Source organism: Lycorma delicatula, chromosome 4 (assembly GCF_047948215.1).
Source record: "Lycorma delicatula isolate Av1 chromosome 4, ASM4794821v1, whole genome shotgun sequence".
In the NCBI taxonomy this organism is placed as follows: Eukaryota; Metazoa; Arthropoda; class Insecta; order Hemiptera; family Fulgoridae; genus Lycorma; species Lycorma delicatula.
This window is the reverse complement of record NC_134458.1, coordinates 97,173,519-97,197,246: the sequence shown is the minus strand read 5'-3', so window position 1 is coordinate 97,197,246 and position 23,728 is coordinate 97,173,519. Positions and strand designations below refer to the sequence as shown.

General features: G+C 29.7%; 1 protein-coding gene across 2 annotated transcripts; it reads right to left on the bottom strand.

Annotated features, from left to right (window-relative positions):
- Window positions 1-147: 147 nt before the first annotated feature.
- Window positions 148-23,317, bottom strand: RabX1 (RAS oncogene family member RabX1). Of its 2 annotated transcripts, XM_075363725.1 has the most exons (6): window positions 23,089-23,317; window positions 18,885-19,012; window positions 15,539-15,671; window positions 9,262-9,417; window positions 3,974-4,272; window positions 148-2,556 (listed from the first exon to the last, which is right to left on the bottom strand). In XM_075363725.1, exons 1-5 carry the CDS (start codon window positions 23,153-23,155, stop codon window positions 4,004-4,006), a joined length of 753 nt encoding a protein of 250 aa, XP_075219840.1. In that variant the 5' UTR covers window positions 23,156-23,317; the 3' UTR covers window positions 148-2,556; window positions 3,974-4,003. The 2 variants fall into 2 exon arrangements, with proteins under 2 accessions (XP_075219840.1, XP_075219839.1); XM_075363724.1 differs by having other exon boundaries at window positions 148-4,272.
- Between the last annotated feature and the right edge of the window lie 411 nt (window positions 23,318-23,728).

Here is a 23,728-nt window from a genome sequence, read left to right as displayed (position 1 = left end):
GTTAACTCAAATATGCATTTAAAAACTTATTGATTACCATACCATTATGAAACAAATCAAAATTTAATGATTGAATTCTTTAAATTCAGTAAGTGGAAATGAAGTGATAGAAGGGGAAGAATAAAGCAGACAATAATGCAATTTGTAGTTAAGAAAAAAACCTTCTTTTTTTAATTTATTTATTGTGATTAATAATAAACTTTAAAAAGATATAATACATAATTTTATAAAAATATATTAATTAAAAAATATGGAGATCTGCAAAATGATTTCATACAAATATAGATAGTTTGTTACTAATAATCATTGTATTTACAAAATTTTCTTCCTAATACTGCATTTAAATATTAACTATGCACAAGTTTCAGTAAAATTAGTACATGCAAAATACATTTTTATATCACAGTATTTACCATCCTTTTTCATTTAACAGCAATTTTATTTTTACACAACCATTACACCCTTCTTAAGTTCAATATATATTAACGCAGTATAGTATACATGCTAACAGTAATTGTATACATTCTACCAATCCATTCTGAATAATTAAGATACATAATGTGGACTTCTTATTTGACAAACTGAAGAGTTCTTTAATCAAGACTGATTTGGTACAAATATGTTTCTTTAATTTGCTAAAGTAATAATTTATATCACACACATTTTCTAAGAACATATTAAAAATGCTGTTCACTCAAAGCTTTCTGATTCCTAATTTTCCACACAAACCATAAAATTAAAAAATTGTATTATATTTGATCAAGAACAAATTATAGTCTACAGACTGTAATGTCTACCGAAGTGTCCTGGGTAGACAGATTCTTGAAGAGTAGACAGTTCTTATATACTCTTCAAGAATTTGATGGGGGAAAGGTTATTATGATGTACACAAAATACCTCACCGACTTGCCAAATACCCTCCTACTGAATGAGCCTGCTGTTTAGTCATTCTGTTTTATAGGTTATCAACTGCAACATATTAAACCAGCATCATGTGTGCTTACAGAAAAAGTTCGGTCACCTGTCTTTTCAAAAGATCACTCACCAATTGATTTTTCTGGATATATCTTCAATTAAGCCTATTTGATAACTTATTGATATTAATACTAAAATGTCATGCTTTATAATGATTGCATAATAATATTAACACTGTACAAAAACAGAAAAGTACATCTAGCATCGTTAAATAAATAGTTTTTACTATCAATAACTTTGTAGATTTAACAATATATGAGAAAGCTGGCCTTTGTTAGTACTGTTTTCAGTAAATGAGACAGATATAATTGGCAGTAACACAGAAATTACAGAAACTAACACATGTAGAAAAATTATTATGTATGGTGCAACAGTTTACTTTTCTGACCTTAGCCAGTGGTGATGTAGAGATATCATTGCAGGCCAACTTAAATAATATTATTAATTAATTTATATTTTTAGTTTCATTATTTAATGATTTAAAATGTTTGAATTTCATCACTCTTGTCACAAGAAAATGCAACTGAAACATATTGCCACATAAATGCGTGTAAAAGTATATATATATATATGAAAAATTACATTTTTCTTTATTGCCCAAGATGAATATACACCTTTACTTAGTTAAATCCATGAAACAAGAGAAGCTTTTTTGGCACATCAGAAAAGATATTAACACTTAGGATTTTTGCGATTTTCTTATTTTTCTGTGATCTAACTTATTATTACCAAATATGTAATTCTTTATTTTTTATGCACAAATTACTTATTAATAAATTACCAGATTAACAGATATAAAGAAACAACATTACATGTTACTGATCTCCTCAGTTTCATGGCTATTCTTGTGGATTGGTTGGTTAGTGGCACAATCTTTTTGTATCTGGATTTGCATAAAAAATTGGCTTTTAACATTATATTTTACTATATTTATTTAATTAATTCTTAGAACTAATTACTTGAGATTTATTGTTTTATTTGAAACATTTCTTCAATTTCTAATTAACCAACATTTAAGTTCTTAACACAAAGGACCCAGCCAAAATTCAAATTATTTTTGGAGAATATAGCACAACTTTTTTTTGTCAATAACATAAGATGTCAATTTTTAGATTTAAAATCATTAGTAAATTCTTCAAGGTACTTTCTTCTGTAATGTATTTGAATTTAAATTTGTTTTTTTTAATTCATAGAATTTTAATTTTCTTTTATTTAACTTTCAGTAAATGTCAAATCTTTCCTAAAACTCTTCCTCCATATATTACAATCACGAAGAAATCATAAAATGTTACGTATGTATAATATAATTGCATACTAAATATTTTTACTTCTAATTCAATTTTTCTTTGGGAAACTTTCTTCCAAATTTTAATAAATATTTAATTTTATTAAAAAATTTATTTTTTTCTTTTGAATTAAAACTACATACTACTAATAAGTTTGGTAACTTCTTTTTTTATTGCCCAAGATGAATATACACCTTTACTTAGTTAAATCCATGAAACAAGAGAAGCTTTTTTTGGCACATCAGAAAAGATATTAAAAATGTTTTTAAAATATGTCAACCCAGCTGTAATGCAACTAAAAAAGAACAAAAATAATTATAACTTCATCTTTTAATTTTTAACCATTTTTATAACTACAATAACTATAATGAATCTTTTTATTAATGAACCTACCTTTTTCTTTAATATGTGTAGCGGTAACTGTATAAATGAGTGCTTATATAGTAATCTGAAAGCATTCACCCATTACCATCAACATTGTATCTCCAATTCTATATATATTTTAATTGGCACATGATTTCTCTGTTGTTTATAATTCAAAAAGTTTAAAGTAATTAATTAAAGTTATGAGTTAAATAATGTTTAGAGTAAAATAAATAAAAAATATCCATCAAACTTATTAATTAATACTTTTTGTTCGTTGACAGAAATCATTATAGTTCTCAAACCTAATATGCATTTCGGACACACTTTGTATTTTGTCATTTGCAATCTGCATTTTTATTTTTGAGGAACTGATTTATCCTGTTTGGTAGAATACAACTGTTACATTGTTTTTATTACTATACAAATATTCTTAAATCAAAATTTGAACAATTAAATATCAGGAAATATGGTTTCAGTTGTATTTTAATCTTTAACTACTTTTGAATCTTCTGTAATTCAATCTTCTAATCAGAGTATGCAATACTTATTCATACCTAATTCATCATTAATAAAAGTAATATTTTAATTTAATTTAAAAGAAAAAGTTAATAAAATTATAAATGGGTCTAAGATTAACAAACACATTTCATGATTTAGTGCAAACACTCATAATGATGGATACGTAGAATCTTACACAATTATAATAATTTTTATTTTTTTCACTATTCTCTGTGACTTTCAGAATAAGAAAAACCTACAAATTACCGTTTTATTTTTGATCTACCTTTAAACTAAAGGCTGTGAAATTTCCTTCTCCTAAGCTTAATTATTCCTTTCAAACAATAGTTCACGTCTTTAACAACTCTGTAAATCTTTTTTTTCACCATATAAAGTAAGTTTTTAAAAAACTCCCAACATAACTTTTCTATTAAATCAATGAAACTGGATTTTTTCTTATTGATTATTAGTATAAAATAAAACTATGAAATTTGAATTATTTATTACTGGAATGTTTTACTATTTAATGTATTCAGACTACAATAAAACATAGATAACTTAAATCCACAGGGGTTTTGTGGTGTTTATATGTATATACATGAGCACGCAAACACTTGCAACAAAACAAATCATATAAGTTAACGAAATACAATTATGCCACTTAACTTTATCACTCCCCATTTATAAACTAACATAAATTTAAAAAAAAACTTTTCCATTATTGTTAGCTAATACTGTATTAATTTAAAAAAAATAAAAGTTATAATACATTTCTACAATAATGTAAACTCAGAGATTGTCTTAAAATATTGGTATAAACAAGATTTAAAATAGAGATTTCACATCACCTGTTGGCACTGGTCCTCATACCCTAGACATCAACGATGACAACATGAGAGCTTATCTTCGCTATCTTTATCCTCTAAAGATGGTGAATACAGATGTGGTCTTATTATAGAGTCATTTCGATTTCTACCTTGATTTCGACTGCTGGAAGCAGATTGAAGAGGTACAGATGAGTCCAGTGAAGGTGTCCTGAGCACACTATTATCATCAACTGAATCATAAACACGGAGACTGGACACTAATGAATCTTTACTTAATGTTACAAGACCCATAGCTGTACTTAAAAACACATCTTCAACACCTGCATCAAGTAATTGAATATTAATATTATTTATAGAATTATGTATAAATCTGATTTAAAATTAATCAAATTATAAAAAAATTCACAAAAAATCTAAACTCCTAGCAATATGCATAGATATGTTCAGTCTGCTATAGTGTATGTAATATCTGAAGGCGGATCCATAGTAGGCTATGGCATCCCCTCAACTGCTCTTAACATCATTCAGCAACTTCTGCTCACACCAGCAGCCAAAGTAGTATATTCCAAAAGTAACATCAATTAATTTTCAATGACTTGCCCCGTATCTAATTATGATGTCACTATTACAGTAATAAAATAATTATGTTCTGGTAGTTAATTATAAATAAAATTATTTATGCCTAATATTTTGTTCAAGATGTAAATGAAGTAATTTATTTATTTACTTCTTGAAAGTGTTTTGTTTTTTTTTCAAGTATGTTAAACTAAGCTTTTGCAATAAATAAACAGTAATAATGATGTAATACAAAAGTATATGAAATGAGTTATTTATTTATTGTTAAAATCATAACAATGTTATGATTTTCTATAATGTGGTGTAGTTATTTATGAAAATTATTTTTAAATAGCACATATTCACAAAAACAACAAATTTAAATAAATAAATAATAGCAAAAATAAATGAATATGGTAGAATAAACAATAATAAAAATATAAATACAAGTCTGTATTATTTTGGAGGTCTTACTTTTGTGGCAACCAATAGCACTTGTTCCGCATGTTAGTTTATAGGAATGGGATAGAGGAGACAATAGAGGCAGCTTGTAGGGAGGACCCAGCTTTAGATTTTACATATACTATAATTCCTGAGCTCAATTACAGTTGGAAATACAAAATATTTATTTCTTTAAAACATACAGTAAGGAAAAATTCTAAATAGGAAAAACAAATACTAAATAAAACTAGTAAACTTTTCTTTACAATAAAATTAATTAAATTTTTATAACTGTATATAGGGTCTGTTCAAAAAATAATCACCTTTTTTAATTGTATGGCTACAAGGAATTTTATTGATGTGTGGTTAGTACTACCATGTAAAGTCAAACCAAATACATCATACTCCATTAAAAGGATTTTTGTATGTTGAGCAGTTCATTTGCTGTAACCATGCTGTTCACTCATCTAGCTAAAATGTAATGTAATAAACATTAGCAATATATTCAACATACTTGTTTAAGGGAAAAGAAATATTCTTAGAATTAAACTTCTGAAAAATATTTAAATTTTTTGTCTATTAAAATCTGAATGTTTTCTGTATATGCTAAGAAAACTCATTTCAGAGAAAATTAACACAATGTTTATAATGTTTTCTGTAAACTTTTATATTAATTTGTTTTTATTTTTGTGTTACTGTTATCCAAGAAATTTATGATTGATAGAACTTTTAATTCAACCATTTAAAAAAATTAAAAATCTTATGAATTCTATGTTGTCATCAAACACCAACACAATTTTAAATCATATAAATGATAACAGTGAATTAACTAAAGAACTTAATACAAATAAAATAAATGATATAAAACTTGTTATAATAAAACATAAATAGCAATAAATAACAGTTATACGATTAAAAAATCTGATTACAAAACAGCATGCAAACAAATAATAAAATTGCCAATAAAAAGCCAATAACAGTAATATTTATAATAAAGCAGTAGTTTAAAAAATAAAATGCACAAAAAATGTAAAACATTGGTATAATTGGCAGAAGCTTTAAAAAATAATTTCAAAAGACATAGGTAGGTTCAAATATGGTAACAAATATATATTACATGAATCACACTAAAAACAAAAATCAGCACAGCTTTTAAAAACAAATAAGTTTAAAAGTTTTTATGTCATTTTCAGGTGATATTTTAAAGAACTTTTAAAGGGTATAAGACTAGATTTATCTGTCAGATGACAAAAATATCACAAATATGATGTTATAAAAATTTCAATGATTATCACAAAAATTATGTTTCTTATCACATACTACTGGTTCAAACAATGAATAGAAAACAAATAATTCAAAATGACATGATATATCACAACAAATAAAATTGTGTATAAAATTAAAAAAAAAATAATTTCACATTTTTACTTCCAATATTACATGCATCGTGATATTTTTAATGCCAAACATTAAACAAAATTACTATAAATACATCCCAATCTTGAATTTATCATAACAGCTATGGAGGCTGCTTAATCAAGATATAATGTAGTGTTCTATGTTTAATATTTCATAACTTTCTTCATATTTTTTCAGCAGTGACTTTCAGCATTATAACTCAAGAAGTAAAAACAATATTGTATCAAAGTAAAAAAAATCTCTTATTATAAATTTCTCTACAGTTCGAAAGTGATTTACCTAGAATAACTTGCCTGATAGTATAAATCAGAATTCTAGTTTTACCCAACCGGCTATTAATTTGGCTTTTTTAATGACTCTTGATTGTTCTACATAGTTGCCATTCCCCTGAGCCCCAATAAAGACGTTCCTGTCTGTTAGCTAACAGAAAGTGCCATATTGGCCTTTTCTATCTGTAAACTGAAAATTCATAAAAAGTTTTAACGCTCTATAAGCTGCAATATTAATAAGTTGTACAATATAAAAGTAAACATAATTCCAACTAATTGTTATAATCTTCAAAATTTGTTTTTGCTTAAATTCAATACACTATATATTCCTAATGTGGAAATAAATAAGTATTTATAATGAACAATTTTCCTAAATGTTATAAACTGATTTATGAAATTGTTGAATAAGTATATTAATATAGGATACTCCTTTCTTTTTTCTGTTTAGCCTCCCATAATTACCTTTCAGATAATACTTAAGAGATTAATAAGGATATGTATGAGTGTAAATGTAGTGCAGTCTTGTACAGTCTCAGTTTGACCATTCCTGAGATGTGTGATCAATTGAAACCCAACCACCAAAGAATTCTGGTGTCAATGATCTAGTATTCAAATCCGTGTAAAAATAACCGACTTTACTAGGACTTAATGCTGGAACTGTCAACTTCCAAATCAGCTGATTTGGGAAGATGTTTTAATCACTAGACCAAGCCGATGGGTAATATAGGATACTAGCACACAAAAACCATACGATGAACAATTTAGTCAGTGTCATTAAAAAGATTGATTTTTTTTTTATTCATTATTATTATGGGATTAACTGTTGTGCTGACCATGCCAAATGTGAAAATCACCCACCCAAAGAGAAAATCCAGAAACTATTAACTTCAGTTGTAATAAAATGGATTACATATTGTTTCTACAAACAATATATTATCCTAAGTTTACATCAGTTCACGCTCCAAAATACCTCTTATCCCAATAAATTTTAAACCTAACATTTTCAGGTTGAAACAGGGATTTATAACTTAAACTTTCAGTTAACTTCACTAACTGATGTTTTAACATCAGAGAAGAGTATTGCTTTGGCAAGTATTTCCAAAAAAATATTTCATTTGGTCTAAGCAATAGTATCAGGATCCTCAATCATGTTTAGTAAGTGTTATCATCAAATAAAATAATGTTGCTTGACAACAGACCACACTGTTTATACTGCATGGAGGAGCTGGTTAATACTTCACAATAAACATGAAAGTTTATTTTTGTATTCGTCGGCATGAAATCAATGACAGGAGGTCTTTATTGCCTAAAAGCATACTCACAATCAGTTTCTAAGAACTTAATTTGCTTGACTTTCTTCAGCCTTGAAGGCATTCCTGAATGATGTCAATCCAATGTTGTTATTAACAGCCATTATATGACAGATCCACGTTTATTAACCAGGAACAATTTCATGAACAAAATTCATTCTTATATGATTATATCAATCAAGGCTGCATCCATTTACTTTTTCACAGTTTACTTTTTCAGGCAGTAGTCAGGGAAGCTATCTGACACAAGTTTTTTTTTGTACAAGAATCTTAAATTCTGGGAAAATCAGCTCTGTCCTCCTTCAATACTGCATCTACCCTTACAGATTTCACTGTTGATACCTATCTCAGTTCTTTAGTCATCTAGTAAACATTGGATCTCCCTACATTGAATATGATTAATACTTTCTCACATTTAATTCACTCATAACCACATCACCATTCACTTCTCTTACTTGATAAATTTTTACAGGGTCAACTTTTCTTACACAGCTGAAATCATAAGTGAATTGAAAATTCAGTAATTTTCTATTTTTTAGATATTTTAAACACTCAACAAAATAATTAAATGTACTATTTTATACTTATAAAACTTAGTTCAGATTAAGATAGTATATCAGGATAGTAACTCACTGCATCAAAAGTGGAATGTCACTTACATGAGCACTTTGAGCAAATATTCTTTAATTTCTGGATGGTCCTGGTAACAATTTTTTTTAAAAACCTAAATCCCCACCCAAGAAGGCTGAAACTTTGACAACAAACTCAAAAAATATAGAAATAAAAACATCTTTTCCAAAGAGCAAATTTTATGTTGGAAATTTAATTGGAAATTTTATGCAAATTTTATGTTGGAAATTGCATTCTCTAAATGTTCACAAAGATAAAACCGTGAAAAACTGGCTAAAAAAAGGATTTTACTTCATTTTATTAATAAACGAAGTAAAGTAGCAAATTAACAATTTTAAGACATAATGTAGAGAAATAAATCTATAATAGAATGAACTTTAGAATAAATAAAATAAAATAATAAATAAATCTTTTAAAGAAATTACTCTGAGGTAGCTAGTTCTAAAGATATCCCTTGTCTTTTTATATTTCAGTAAATTAAACAACTCTCATTGTTTAATTACAGTCTAATAGATGCATCATGCCATGTATAACAAGAACTGGATCCTAATTCAGTGAAGAAATGACAGGATCACATTAGCTACAAAATAAATTTTCACACAGTTTCTAACTTTCACATTACTCTTTTGTAGATTTAAACTAACAATATACATATTTCTATATCAGTCAACTGAAGTAAATTTACCTTGATCATGAAGAGCAGATGATTCAAAATAAGTACCACCTATAGAATTAGCATAATCCATTGCTTCTTCCTTAGAAACTTTTCGTTGAGCCTCTAAATCAGTTTTATTTCCCACTACGCAGAGAATTAATGGTTCTTCAACATTTCTTTGTAACTCTGCCAAATCATAACACAATTCATATGAAAGAAAATAAACAATACCAACTAAATTATACCAACACATACTAAATTATGTAGTTTTATAAACAGAGTAATTCATAAGTGCCTGAACCCTGGTTTATACTGTATTTGGCTAGCTTATAGAATGAAGCTCCCTCTATGAATCATGAGACCTTGCTGATGGTGAGGAGGCTTGGGTGCTTAGTGATATGGAGTAGCTAGACCGCAGGTGCAACCATATCGGAGAGATATCTGTTCAGAGCCAGACAAGGAATGATTCCTGAAAGAAGGCAGCAGCTCTTTTGGTAATTGTTAAGGGCGTAGGTCAGGATGACTTAAACGGCCATATCAACATCACTCAATCCTCTGAGTACTGCACAGCTGAAAGCAATGGAAAACTACAGCTGCTTTTTTTCCCAGAAAATGTAGCTCTCTGCACTTTCATATAACAAAGATGGAGGCACCTTCCTTGGTAAAATATTCCGGATGTAAAGTAGTCCCCCATTCGGATCTCCAGGTGGGGACTACTAAGGAAGGGGTCCAGAAAATTAAAAAATAACAGTATGTAAAACAAATTGTTAGGGATGTAGAATGTAGGGGGTATACCGAAATGAAACAACTAGCACTAGACAGGGAATGTTGGAGAGCTACATCAAGCCAGTCAAATGACTGAGACCAAAACAAAAAAATAGAATGAAGAATAAACAAACATTGCATTTGTATAAGTTCATCATGATTCTGCAGATTCATGTCCCATCTATCAGTGCTGATTCACAATTTGGCCATATCTATATACAACACTATAATCGTTACTCATATTAGTCACCTTGTAATGTCATATAGTAGTCATATAATCAAATGTTTACATAATGTTACATCTTCTCAGTTCTATTAAAACCCTTGATCTTTTCATATGACCACTCTTTTGTTCTTGTGTTCAATTTTTGTGTTTCTATTAGTTATGTTATTTAAAGTTAATGTATGCAATTTTTTAAGTTTACTGAAATGTGAGTGTAATGTATTAATTCCTAGATTTGTGTTTGTATGACTTGAGTTATACCATTATTTTGACACCATGTCTGATCCAATTTTCAGGTAATAATAATGCACGATTATTATTTTCCTTCCAAAAAAAAGATTACAAAAAAACCCTAAGTTATGCAGAAAAACATATCATTTTAAGTGCTTATAAAAGCAAATTACAAAGTAATCTAAGAACGTTGATTTCAGATGTTGCTAATAAAACTTCTAACATAAGTGGAAGTTGTGCTGTTTCAGTGTACAATGTGATTCACGAGTGTAAATCTACTAATGAATTAAGTTCTCCTAAGAAAGAAAAAAACCCGTAATTAAAGAAAAAGTTGATGATTTTTATAAAAATGTGATTTGTAAAAACATATATGAATTTTACTGCCTGCAATAGACAAAGTGTTATGAGTTGTAAATAACAATAATGATCTACTGGATTTCCAAGGAACAACTTCATATAAATTGTTAAAAAGTATGAATTTTAAATATTAAAAAAGAACCTGCTAAAGTGCTTTAATTGACAGGAATGATGTCATTATTTGGTGAAGACATTACTTCAATGAAATAAAGAAAATAAAACAAGAAGGCCATAGAATATATTATATGGATGAAACTTGGGTCAACAAAGGCCACACTAAAAGTTTTGTTGAGCTTTCTGGAAAGATAAAGCTGTGAAATTGTCAAAAGAACCCTTTCTGTGTGGCTTATCAACTGGTAATAAGGCTCCATCAGATAAAGGTAAGCAACTCATAATTATATTGGCAGTAATACCAGGTTTGTCAATGGTGGTCTCTGGATTTTTGAATCTATAGGAAAATATCATAACGAGATGAACAGCTCATCTTTTGAGAAATGGTTTAGCGATATGAACCCTCTTATGGAAGATAATTCGGTTACTGTCTTAGATAGCGCCTCGTATCATTCAAGTAAAAAGGAAAAAATTCCAACCATGTCTTGAAGAAAGAATGATATCATTCTTTCTCTTGGCTTAGTTCAAAAGGAATGATTTTGAAGAGGATAAACTTAAGGTCCAATTATTGCAAAGGATTTCACTTATTAAAAGTAATTTTAATGTGTATAAAATTGATGAGTTAGCAAGATCCAGAGGGAAAATTGTGTTTCGATGCTTTGATCCTCCCTATAATTGTGAACTCAACCCAATTGAGTTAATTTGGGAACAAATCAAAAATTATGTAGCGTCAGAAAATAATACTTTTAAAATATCTAATGTTAAAACTTTATGCTTAAAACCCATTGATAGAACAGGCCAGCAGGGATGGAAGAACTGTATGAAACATGTAAAATATTGTTCAAACAAATTATTGGGAATTGAATAATATAATAGAAAACAAAATCAAGCCTCTCATTGTATCTCTTAATACTGACAGTACTAAATATTTCTCTCAATCAGATGACAAAAACTAAATTGAATTTATTATTTGTTTATTATCATAGAAATTTAATCTAAAATATTAGTCAACTTTTATTGTTAGTGGAGAATTGACAATTTCATAACTCTTAAAAAACTCAAGGAAACTCTATACAACAATAAACAATTTTAAAGAATAAAATACTAATGAATTATCAGATGTACCGAACAAGGTAAGAAATATTTATTGATCATTTAATATGTCTTAATTTATTTAAATTTAAAATATATACATAATTCTTGAAAAATACAATAGTGCATGGTTACTGAATATTAACATCAAGTAGATTCTTTTATATACAACAGAATTTGCAAGAGATATTTGTGAATCGGTTGCCTAAACAGTCGTACATGCAGTCTGTTTACTTAAACTCTATAAGCTAATTGAATTAGGTAATACTTATTTAAATTTAATTCCTGTAATGGAAATAAGTTTGAACAGTTTTATATTAATAGTTTACCTACCAACCTTTAAAAAAGTTGCTATTACTGCTATTAGCTATACTAACACAACTGACTACACACAAGTGTAGAGAATTTTGGGATACAGATATTTGATTAATTATAACTGAATATAATATAAAAGAATATAATACATTTTAATCTAAGGTTATAATGTAGTTTAATGTATTTACTAGATTAGCATTTTATTATTATGCAATTATTATCATTAACATCAACGTAACACTCTTTGCAGTGGTTTTTATTTATTATAATTGGTGGGCTATTTTATCAAACTTTATAATAATAAAATTATTTTCTCTTAATTTTTGCTTTAATTCATTTATTTCTTAAAAATAATGTCCACTTTGTTTTATTTTCGTAGCCATTATAGTATACAGGGCTATTAATAAGAGAAAGTACTGTAATTGGTCAACATTTTTGAAACCTGGATTTTTGCAGTTCTCAACATTTTTAAAGTTTCCTAAAGACCAAAAATTCAGAAAAGGTTCATTTCTTTCCTTAAATATCTATATGAATGTGTGTGTATGTATATGAAGGTGAGGTCAAAAGATTCAGGCCTCATTCAAAGATGGCATTAGTACACTAGCTTCTCGACGGCCTCGCATGATTTCATTCTTCATTAGTTTACTATAAAAGTTTCAAGTTGCAGTATCATAGTATAGTATTTACAGTCCATCAAAGTGAAGAATTAAGGCATTTTTTGGAAAATGGAAAAACTTGAAATTCGTGCAGTGATTAAGTACTTTTTTCTGAAAGACTTAAGTGCAAAAGAAATTAAAGAGCTTGATATGACATTGAGAGATTCTTCTCCATAAAATACAACAGTTAAACACTGGATCGCAGAGTTTAAAATGAGTCAACAAGCACTAGCAATGAACCACGCAGTGGACACCCTTCTGAAGTGACTATACAAAAAATGATAGCAAAGTACATAAAATCATTTTGAATGAGTCAGCAGAGTCTGCAGGCATGTCAACAAAATGCATGTGCAATATTTTGCATAAATATTTGGGCACGAACAAGCTGTGCCCTAGATGGGTGGCACATTTGCTCACACCTGACCAAAAGCAGTGCCTAAATAACATTTCAAGTGATTGTCTCAAGCTCTTTCAATGCAATCCAGAGGAATTTTTTACGTCGATTTGTGACAGTTGATGAGACGTGTTCATCACTACACTCCCAAGACAAAACAGCAGTCAAAGCAATGGGTTGAAAAAGGTCAACCTGCTCCCAAAAAAAAGTGGAAACAACTTTATTCTTTATCAAAGTTATGGCAATTGATTTCTGGAATGCAAGTCGAATAATTTTAATTATCTTAAAAAGGATGAAACAATAAATGGCGAATATTATGCCAGCCTATTGCAGCATCTCAACAATGAAATTAAGGAAAAACAACCGCACTTGGCAAAAAAAAGGGCTTTTCCATCAAGATGATCCTCCAGCTCACACTTCAGTCATTGCAATGACAAAAATCAACAATTACAGTTTGAACTGCTCCAACACCCTCCATATTCATCTGATCTGGCTCCCAGAGACTAATCTCTTTAACCTAAAAAAAATTGACTTGGAGGGAAGAAATTTTTGACCAATAATGAAGTTATTGCCACCACAGATGGTTATTTTAAGGAGTTAGATAATTTAATGTACCAAATTGGCATAAGCGCTCTTGTGGAACGCTAGGGTAAGTGTATTGACTATGTTGAAAAATAAATCAAAATGTACCCAGGAATATGTCGTTTTCTTATACATGCCTGAAACTTTTCACTCTACCCTCATATATGGGCACACTGCTTTGTATTTATGTGTAGATTAGCATCTATTTTGCTTAATATTTCTGGAACAGGACAACAAACATCATGAAATTTCAAATCATGATTTGCGATTAAATCATTATGAAATTCAGGCAGTGGAGTGGGGTATTCCTCTCTAAACTTACAACTAGAATCTCTCAAGATGATACGTTTTATTGCAAACTTCAGCAAAGTCAAGTCAAAAAGTGCAATCTGATGTAAAAGTGGAAAACTGCTCTTTAAATGTAATTTATATACCTGCATTTAAAGCAATGCTGACATTGCTTTCAAAATTGTTCTACAGAGCTGTGGTATTTGATAATAGTCTAAGATCTGGCAGCTGATTTCTGCAGGTATTTGTTTTTTTAATGACACTCGATTTAAATGAATGAAAATGATAATTTAATACATTATTGCCTGGTTGCCTAGCAAAAATTAGGCGCAATTACCTTTAATTAAATATATTGTAATTAATTTATTTTAACGAATTGCAACTATATTTTCTTTTTTTAGTGAATTAAACGTCATTTGAAAGTTGATGTGAAGAATGTAAAAAAAAATGGTTGCCAGCTCTCAGTCAGCCGCAACCTACAAGTTGCCAGGTGTAAACAGGTATATTATTGTTAATCATTTACGCTCATCATGTTTTTCAAAAAAAATATATACTTAATTGAAGTTTAATTTTTTCTCTGCATGATAGTCACGTCACATTGCAATCTTGTTTACAACATGAAGCAGCACGCGCATTTCTTCTCTCTCATTCACACTCATCCAGAATGAAAGTAATTAGTTCAAATAATTGCAACCACTATTTGCAGCTATTTTTTTACAGACAACCATTTGTTATTGTGTGCAGAAAAAATTAAACTTCAATTTAGTATAAATTTTTTTTGAAAGACACGATGAAATAAAAATATAGATAGACAAGAGCATAAACAAGAAAGAAAATGCCTGTTTACACCTGGCAATTTTGAGGTTGCGGCTGACTGAGAAGTGGCAACCATTTTTTTTTTTTACATTCTTTATATCATTTTCTTTCAATTGACGTTTAATTCATTTAAAAAAAATATTGTTACAATTCATTAAAATAAATTAATTATAATATATTTAATTAAAAGTAATTGCGGCTAATTTTTGGTAGGCAACCCGGCAGTAATGTATTAAATTATCATTAATCATTCATTTAAATCAAGTTCCATTAGAAAAACAGACAGCTGCAGAAATCAGCTGTCGGATCTTGTACTATAAGTATTCTTTCCTTCATCTGAATTTTAAGGAAATATTAGAGTTTTACTTATAAATAGTAGAATCTACAAAACAATGCTTAGGTATACAACGTTTGAAAAATAGTGAATATATTATAGATATATATATATTAAGAGAAAAGAATGTAAAATATATATACCTTTCACCCATGATTTAATTGAATTGAATGTAAAATACTGTGTGATATCAAAAACAAGTAATGCAGCATTTGCATTGCGATAATACATAGGTGCCATTGATCTGAATCTTTCTTGTCCTGCAGTGTCCCAAACCTGGAAATTATAATCAAAGATATAATGTAAAAAAATTAAAACTTTCATATTAACAACAGCAACATTAATCATGATAATTAATTGCTCTGTAAACAGCATAAAAACTCAGTATAGTATAGTTATCATGGTTTGAACAAAAAATGTTTTACATAAACCCTTTGAACTAAAATTTTTCAATTGTAACAAAACAAATATAGAGAGAAGCAAAGTAACTGCAATGCAAATAAACTACTGCCAAAGTAATTTTATACTGCCAAAGCAGTATAAAATCAAATGTTTTATGAGCAATGTTAATTTACAATATCTAACCCACGTTTAGTTTAGAAATTTAAAAAAATTATAAACTTTTTTATCTTTATCTTTCTTTTAGTTAATTAAGGCAGAATATTAATGCATTAAACAAACTGTTGTAAAACTTAATAAAACATAACTCAAGAAAAAATGTTGGCAAAATTTTTATTCTAAAGAAAAACTTTAGAATTTAAGAAGGAATTATTAAGAAAATGCCTTCTAAAAAATCCAACATGAACTTTTCACAAAAAACATAAAAAAAATAAACATATAGCTACATTTTAAACCACTGTACTAGGCAAAATTATAAAAATACCAGATGCATTGCATAATAAAGCTAAAACCCATTTTTAGTTGATCAACATTTCTTTTTTCACACTTATCTTAAAGTAAAGGTTTCAAATAATTCTGTACATTTTAGCACACTTAGAAATTTACAGAATTGTTACTACACAGACAGGTTCTCATAATGAGAATGCAAGTTACTAATAATTCATATTAATAGGCGCAATTCTTTGAATGCCTACAGAGATGCCAGTGACTAACATGACCAACAATGAATACAAATGTAAAAATTAGAAAATTATCAAATATGATTTAGCTACTCTTGCAGGTAATCAAAACAGAGTAAGAGAAAGAAAAATGAGGATAAAATAATAACTGAAACAGTAAATAATTTTAATTTGCATCAAATGCTGTAATCATTAGTTACTAATAAATGCCAAAAGTAAAAACCTACACAAGATTTTTAACTTCAACGATTTACAGAAATTTGTTTATAAATGTGTCCTCAATTAATGATATTTATCCTTACTTCAACCCTCCAATTTCTGGAAAGCTGTATTCTGAAACACTTCAGATGAAGACCCATCATGCTGTAGAGGATAAAGTTTACAGTGCTATCCAGAACCAAATGACACAAAAAGATGTGCGTGATGTATACATATGACACATACACAAAGCTAACATATAAAAGAGCAGATTAAGATTTGTTATAAGTGTAAAAAAAATTAAATTTAAAATTGCATTTTCAATGAATATTCCACCTAATCTAACAGTGAGGGAAATAACTACTAGTGCAGACATTCATTATTGTTAAATTCTTATATATTAATTTACTGCATACTGATCAAGTAGATGCTCAAATAACATTTTCATTTGTTTTGCAATACATCAGAATAGGTGCAATTTCAATAAGACTGCTGGTATTCTTATGTTAGAGCTTCTCTCTGGATTATTGTGATTTAGGGTATTTACTGGTAGAATGAAACTAATATCAGTAAATTAAAGAAAAAAATTAATTTTCAATACCTACATATATGCCACTGAAAACCAGAATTTAGTTCCATTAGATCTGAGCTTCACAGCAAGAAAATTGTACACTAAAAAATAAAATATACTATATTAATATAGTAAGCTTGAACATGTTATTGATAACAAAATTCAATACTGAATTTTTTCTTCACCCATACAAATAAAAATTAATAGAAATTTCTGGATATCAATAACATACGAGGTGTGCGAGAAAAGTAATGAGATTGGTAACACTGCGAGCGATCTGGCAATGCTGTATCTACCGGTCTGTGTTAGACCGGTTTGATCATCCCTTACACATGCTCAGTACGAGTTTCAACTCCATTCAGCCAACACATTAATTTTAACAGCACCATCAGTGAAGTTGTGTTTTTGTTATGTTATGAAAATGGAGCATCACAATTTAGAGCAACATTGTGCAATCAAGTTTTGTGTTAAACTTGGGGAATCCGCAAGTGTGACCTTTGAAAAGTTGAAACACGCCTATGGGGAACATTGCTTAACAAGAGCACAAGTTTTGTGCTGGCACAAATCATTTTTGGAAGGCCAAACACGTTGAAGATCAACCTCACTCAGGGAGACCTTCAACTTCAAAATCTGATGAAAACGTTGAGCGTGTGAGGGTTCTTGTGAGATCAGACCGTCGTTTAACAATAAGGATGATGAGTGAGCAGTTAAATTTAAACACTTTCACCGTACATCAAATTTTGACAGACGATTTGGACATGCGAAAGGTTTGTTCGAAATTGGTGCCAAAGAACCTCACAACGGAACAGAAGGACAATCGAAGAAACGTGTGCACTGATCTTCTTGAGAGGACTGATAATGACCAAGAATTCTTTAATCGTGTGATTACAGATGATGAATCCTGGATATTTGAGTAGGATCCTGAAACAAAGCAGCAAAGCGAAGAGTGGCACACTCCATCATCTCCTCGACCGAAAAAATGTCGAATAAGCAAATCAAAGATCAAAATGCTGATTTGCTTTTTTGACAGTAGGGGTATCACGCATAAAGAATTTTTTCCTCCAGGACAAACTGTCAACCAAGTGTTTTACAAAGGTGACCTTGAAAGGCTCAGGAAAACAGTGATTCATGTGAGACCAGACATTGCAGACAAGTGAATGCTTTATCATGACAATGGCCCGTGTCACACGGTCATTTCTATCAGGGAATTTTTGACCTCAAAACGCATTCCTATGGTTCCTCAACCCCCCCCTATTCACCTGATTTGAGTCCTTGTGACTTTTTCCTTTTCCCGAAATTGAAACATGTCTTAAAAGGACATCATTTTCGAACTCTGGAGGACATTCAAAAGACTGTGACTGACCAGTTAAAAGCCCTACCAGTTGAAGCCTTCAAGCGTTGCTACCAAGAGTGGGAACAACTCCACCAGTGTATAGCTGCCCAAGGGAACTACTTTGAAGGGGATAATATTGTAGTTTGAAAAAAATAAAAACTTTGGTAAGTAAAAAGTCAGTCTCATTACTTTTCTCACACACCTCGTATGTAAACAGAACGTAAAGAAATGACAAAAATGAAAATACATGGGGATCATATAAATTCTACAATCATGAATAAAATTAATAGAACAATACAAATACTGACCTGTAATTTCACTCTGGTATCTTCAAGGTTTATTTTGCAAGTGAAAAACGATGCCCCTATAGTTGGACTAATATGATGACTAAACATTTTTCCAATATAACGAACAACCATACTTGTTTTTCCAACTCCTGTAACAAAATAAACATAAATGAGTAAACCATAGCCTGCCATACAAATGAGTTATGATGTTATTACATATCAGCAAACATACTTTCTAATGAACAGCCAGAGTATAGTTATAAATAATTATTACAAAGTGTGGGAAAGGTATGTAGAATTTTTTTTTACCTTTCTTAGGAAATAAGTACTGTTTGAATAAAAAGTTTTTTTTTTACTGTAAAAAGATTACACTAAAAAAAAAGTATTGGCTGTTAATGACAGTCTGTATCAAGATTGGCTTTTGAACTAGGTTATGTAATTGTGTGTTGTTTGATAAAATGCGGTAAACTGTTGAAGAACGTGTTTTCGTGATGAAAACTTATTTAGACAAAATCTCAAATTGTGTATCTCATATGTCGAGAAAAGTTCAGGGAGAAATTTGAAAAAGAAGCAGCAGTAAAGAGTGTTATTCAGAAGTTACTTAAAAACTTTGTGAAATGGTTAAGTATTAAGACCAGAAACATGCCTGGCTCAGGTTAGTTTTAACAATACAGGTCATACAGGACATTAAAGCGCCAGTTACAAGATGTTGTAAATGTTTGCAGACTAAGCCAGGAAAAGAACATTTCATTAGATTCAGCCCACATTGCAAAGAGAAGGCTGAATTATTATTCGTATCGAATGCAGGTTTTTCATGCGCTAACTAATGCTGATTATGCTAAAATGGTTCACTATTGTAAACAGTTCAAGAACTTCACTAGAGGTAACATTGGCATATTGGATCAAGATAAAGTGTTGTTTCACTTTGGTGGGTTAATAAGATTTACCGAATCTGGAATACAGAAAACCCACATATTATCTTTGAATTTCCTCTACACCCACAAAAATAGATGTATGGTGTGCAGCTTCAAAGCAACAAATAATAGGACCCTTGTTTTTTTGAAAAAAATGTGGATGCTGCCGTGCACCAAGAAATCATTCAACATATCATACCCTTACTGCAAGATTATGAACATGTCTTCTGGTTGCAACAGTACAACGCCACTTGCCGTACAGCTTGCTCTACTATGGAGATGCTACAGAATTTTGAGTATCTTTTCTAAAGGATTGTGACCACCCAAGATCCCCTTATCTGACTAATTCAGACTTCTTTCTGTGGAGTTATTTAAAAGAGATTATTAATAGGGGCAATCCACACACCCTGCAGGAATATATATATATATATATATATATATATATAAATTTTATTTTAAATCACAAAAGCAATATTTCTAGTGTTCTAGTATGTAAATTTAATGATTTTTGTACCCATATATAACTTTCCATAGATAATTTTTCAAATGTTTTTAAATAAACCATTTCTTAATCTTCTATATTTACTTATTTGTTTTTATTGTAATTATTTTATTTTTTTAATAAACAAATTTATTACAGCTGCAATTATGTGGCATCCTGGGGGATTCAGAAGGAAGCAATATTATCCCTCTTGCATAACATTTTGCTCAATCTTCTCCTTCTAACAATGAGTCAAGAATAGGCATTGTTGCACTGCTACTGCCTGGTGTACAAATTCTTCATAGCAGTTTCAAATTCTCTCTTAAACTTAATGGAATCACCTGAATCTTTTCTGAACAGTATGTATACATAATCAATACATTTTCATTTGGGATGAAGGTAGACATGATTTTATGTGTAGATTACTACACAAAACACAGACAACGCATACCAGTATATTTCAAATTAACACATTTTAGAAGATAAATTTAATTTATATCTATTTAATTTATACCACAAAGAAAATATATCAATAACCTGCTACTATGATTGAGATTACAAAAACTAAAAAAGGTTGAACTACAAATCAACTGCATCTTCAATACTATCAAACCACTTATGACAATAATAACAGATATAAAAATAAATGTATGTGTAATGAAAAAAAATAATAAACAGATGCCTAGGTAATCTACAGAGTGCCCACAAAGTCCTTTTCCATGATTTACGGGTTGGCGACATTATGTCATGGTGATCGTAAAGGTTTAATCAGCTGTTTTTATTTACTCTCTTTTTTCTGTTTAGCCTCCAGAACCACTGTAAGGTATTACTTCAGAGGATGAGTGAAGGTAAAATGTATGAATATACATCATGATGTTGTCAAAACTACAATGAAGTGTAGTCTTGTAGTCTCAGGTCAACCATTCCTGAGATATGTGGTTAATTGAAACCCAACCACAAAGAACACCAGCATCCATGATCAAATCCATATAAAATTAACTGCCTTTACTGGTTTTTGAACCTTAGAACTAACTTCGAAATCAGCTGATTTGCAATGACAAATTCACCACTATACCAACCCAGTGGATTTGCTTTTATTTACTCCACAAAGTGTCAGGTTCATTAGAAGTTGATGTTATTTTTATGTTCCGTGAGAATTTTGATTTTTGCAGTATAAGTTAAAATATAAGCGCACAAACAAATGAAAACATCAGATAGATTTTTTCAGTATTTTGATAAGGTTGTTTAAGTACTAGTGATGAACTCCAAATGTGGCAAATAAAGTCTTTTTCCCCAGGTCAGTCCTCAATTTGAAACCATCTGGGCATTCTTCCACTCAACTGAATAGCTCTGATATGCTATAGGAATCCTGTTAACAATTTCTTTCAAAGTCAACCAGGGAAAGGTATTCAAAGCTAAATATTCCCTGTTCAACACTTCTACAAAAATAATGAAAAAAAATTGTTGGTTTAAACCTCTAAACCAAATCACATCAATGAAATCTGAGTTCACATTAATTAACTGTACAAGTGGAATATGACTTTAAGGGAAAATTGTTGCACAGCTATTCTAAGGTGTTTTAATCGTTAAAGCCAGGTTTCTTCTCTAACAAGTGTACCGTACACCTGGGTAACAGGTCTTGGAATTTGTATTTTTGGTGTAAAGAAGATTCCCATTTTTAAGAGGCAATCACAGACCAACTACCATATGTAGGTAACAGGTAGTGATATCTGAAACATGTCTGATAGGACTGTACCCTTTTTGAAGGAAGTGTTAACAGCATTTCATTCTTCAACATGCTTGAAAATTATTTTATTCTTCAACTTTAATTGATTGATGTGTTATTAACTGCAACTTTGCAGCAAGAGAAGCTCCAGCTCATTAAGCTATCAATAAGGGACTTTTTAAATGAACATTTTGAAGACCAGTGGATCAGTAGAACCTCCAAAATTCAGTGGCTGTAAACAAGTCCCGATTTAACAGCTCTCTTTGGGTCATAATAAAAAAAAAAGTCCCACCTTCAATTAAGGAATGCTGAGGAATTAAAAACTGCAACCTCCTTTTTTTACAACTTTGATCCTTCAACATGGAAGAGAATGTCTAAATGGACTCGGTGACATAAACAGATGTAATTTAAAGTAGTTTTATGTACAAAATATTAAATAAACTAATGGCAAACATCTGATGTTTATTTCTTTATGTGGCAACTCAGGAGACAGGTTTGAACATTTTAAACAATTTAATTTGAAATGCATACTTAGTAACAAATTAGTTTCTAAAATAAAGATAAAATCAAATTAATCCATTTAAGTTAGATTTTAAAGGTAGCATTTTTAATTAAAATTAATAATATCAAAACTTCATGACAAATCAAAAAGTTTAACTGACTACACCTACTTATTTCCTAGTTTATGATGAATGCATCTAAATTCACTTAGATGTATTATCAATGAAATCCATATAACCTGTATTAATTTATATTAACGACTACAGTTTTTAAAAAAATGTAAAAGAAAACACAAATTTTACGGCAGCACTGGAAAAACAATTTTTCCGATTATGTTATATGAATTTATTCTACGAAATCAACAAGAAAAATTACAGCCAACGATGTGAAGTACATCATAGTTACAAAAAGTATGATAATTAACCAATTTCTATTTCGCGGACAACAAAAATTTGAATTTGCCAAACGAGTAGTTCATTAGGTTTTTGTTCGAATAATAATCCCATCAACATGTTACTTCCGACAATTAAACAGAATGAAATAACCATTAAAATGAATAGTTAACTTTTATCTTTATAAATCCAAAACAAAACAAAAACGTACCTTGCGATCCCAGAACAACAACTTTCCCCTCAATCGTTCTCATTGGCTTGCCGTTAACTCTACACATCTGAAATCAAATTCAAAAGCTAGTTGATACCTCACAACTAACTTTGTACTTGAATCACTAGGTTACAAATATTTAACTAGTAACTTTCTAACAACACGGAGAACATATCGCCCTCTACGGTGACCAATGCTAAACTAACATCCATTAGTGTTGCATAAGTGGTTATGTAAGTTATAATACCATGTGATCTCGGTGCCCAATCATATATACCTGAAATTCAAGGTTTTACCTCAGCTGTGTAGACGACCGAAGAACAATTTAACACCGTTTTTACGAGTAAAATAAGATTAAGATGACATCAGTATTTAAAATAGCATTACTTTGTTTACAGAGTATCCACTCTATATGGCTACAAAACAAAATTATTTTATTTACTCATTGATTTAATAGTGATAGCCACTGTCTATTTTACATATATTATCTGCTGTCTTGTTCTACTCTTATAAATAAGTTTATCTAGAAATTTGTCCGATGGACAAACATGAACTGTATTAATGCAGTAAATTTCGCATTTCTTCACAAATTTAAGCATTCTTTAAGGTCATGTCCCACCATTGTTTTCTTCATCTCAGT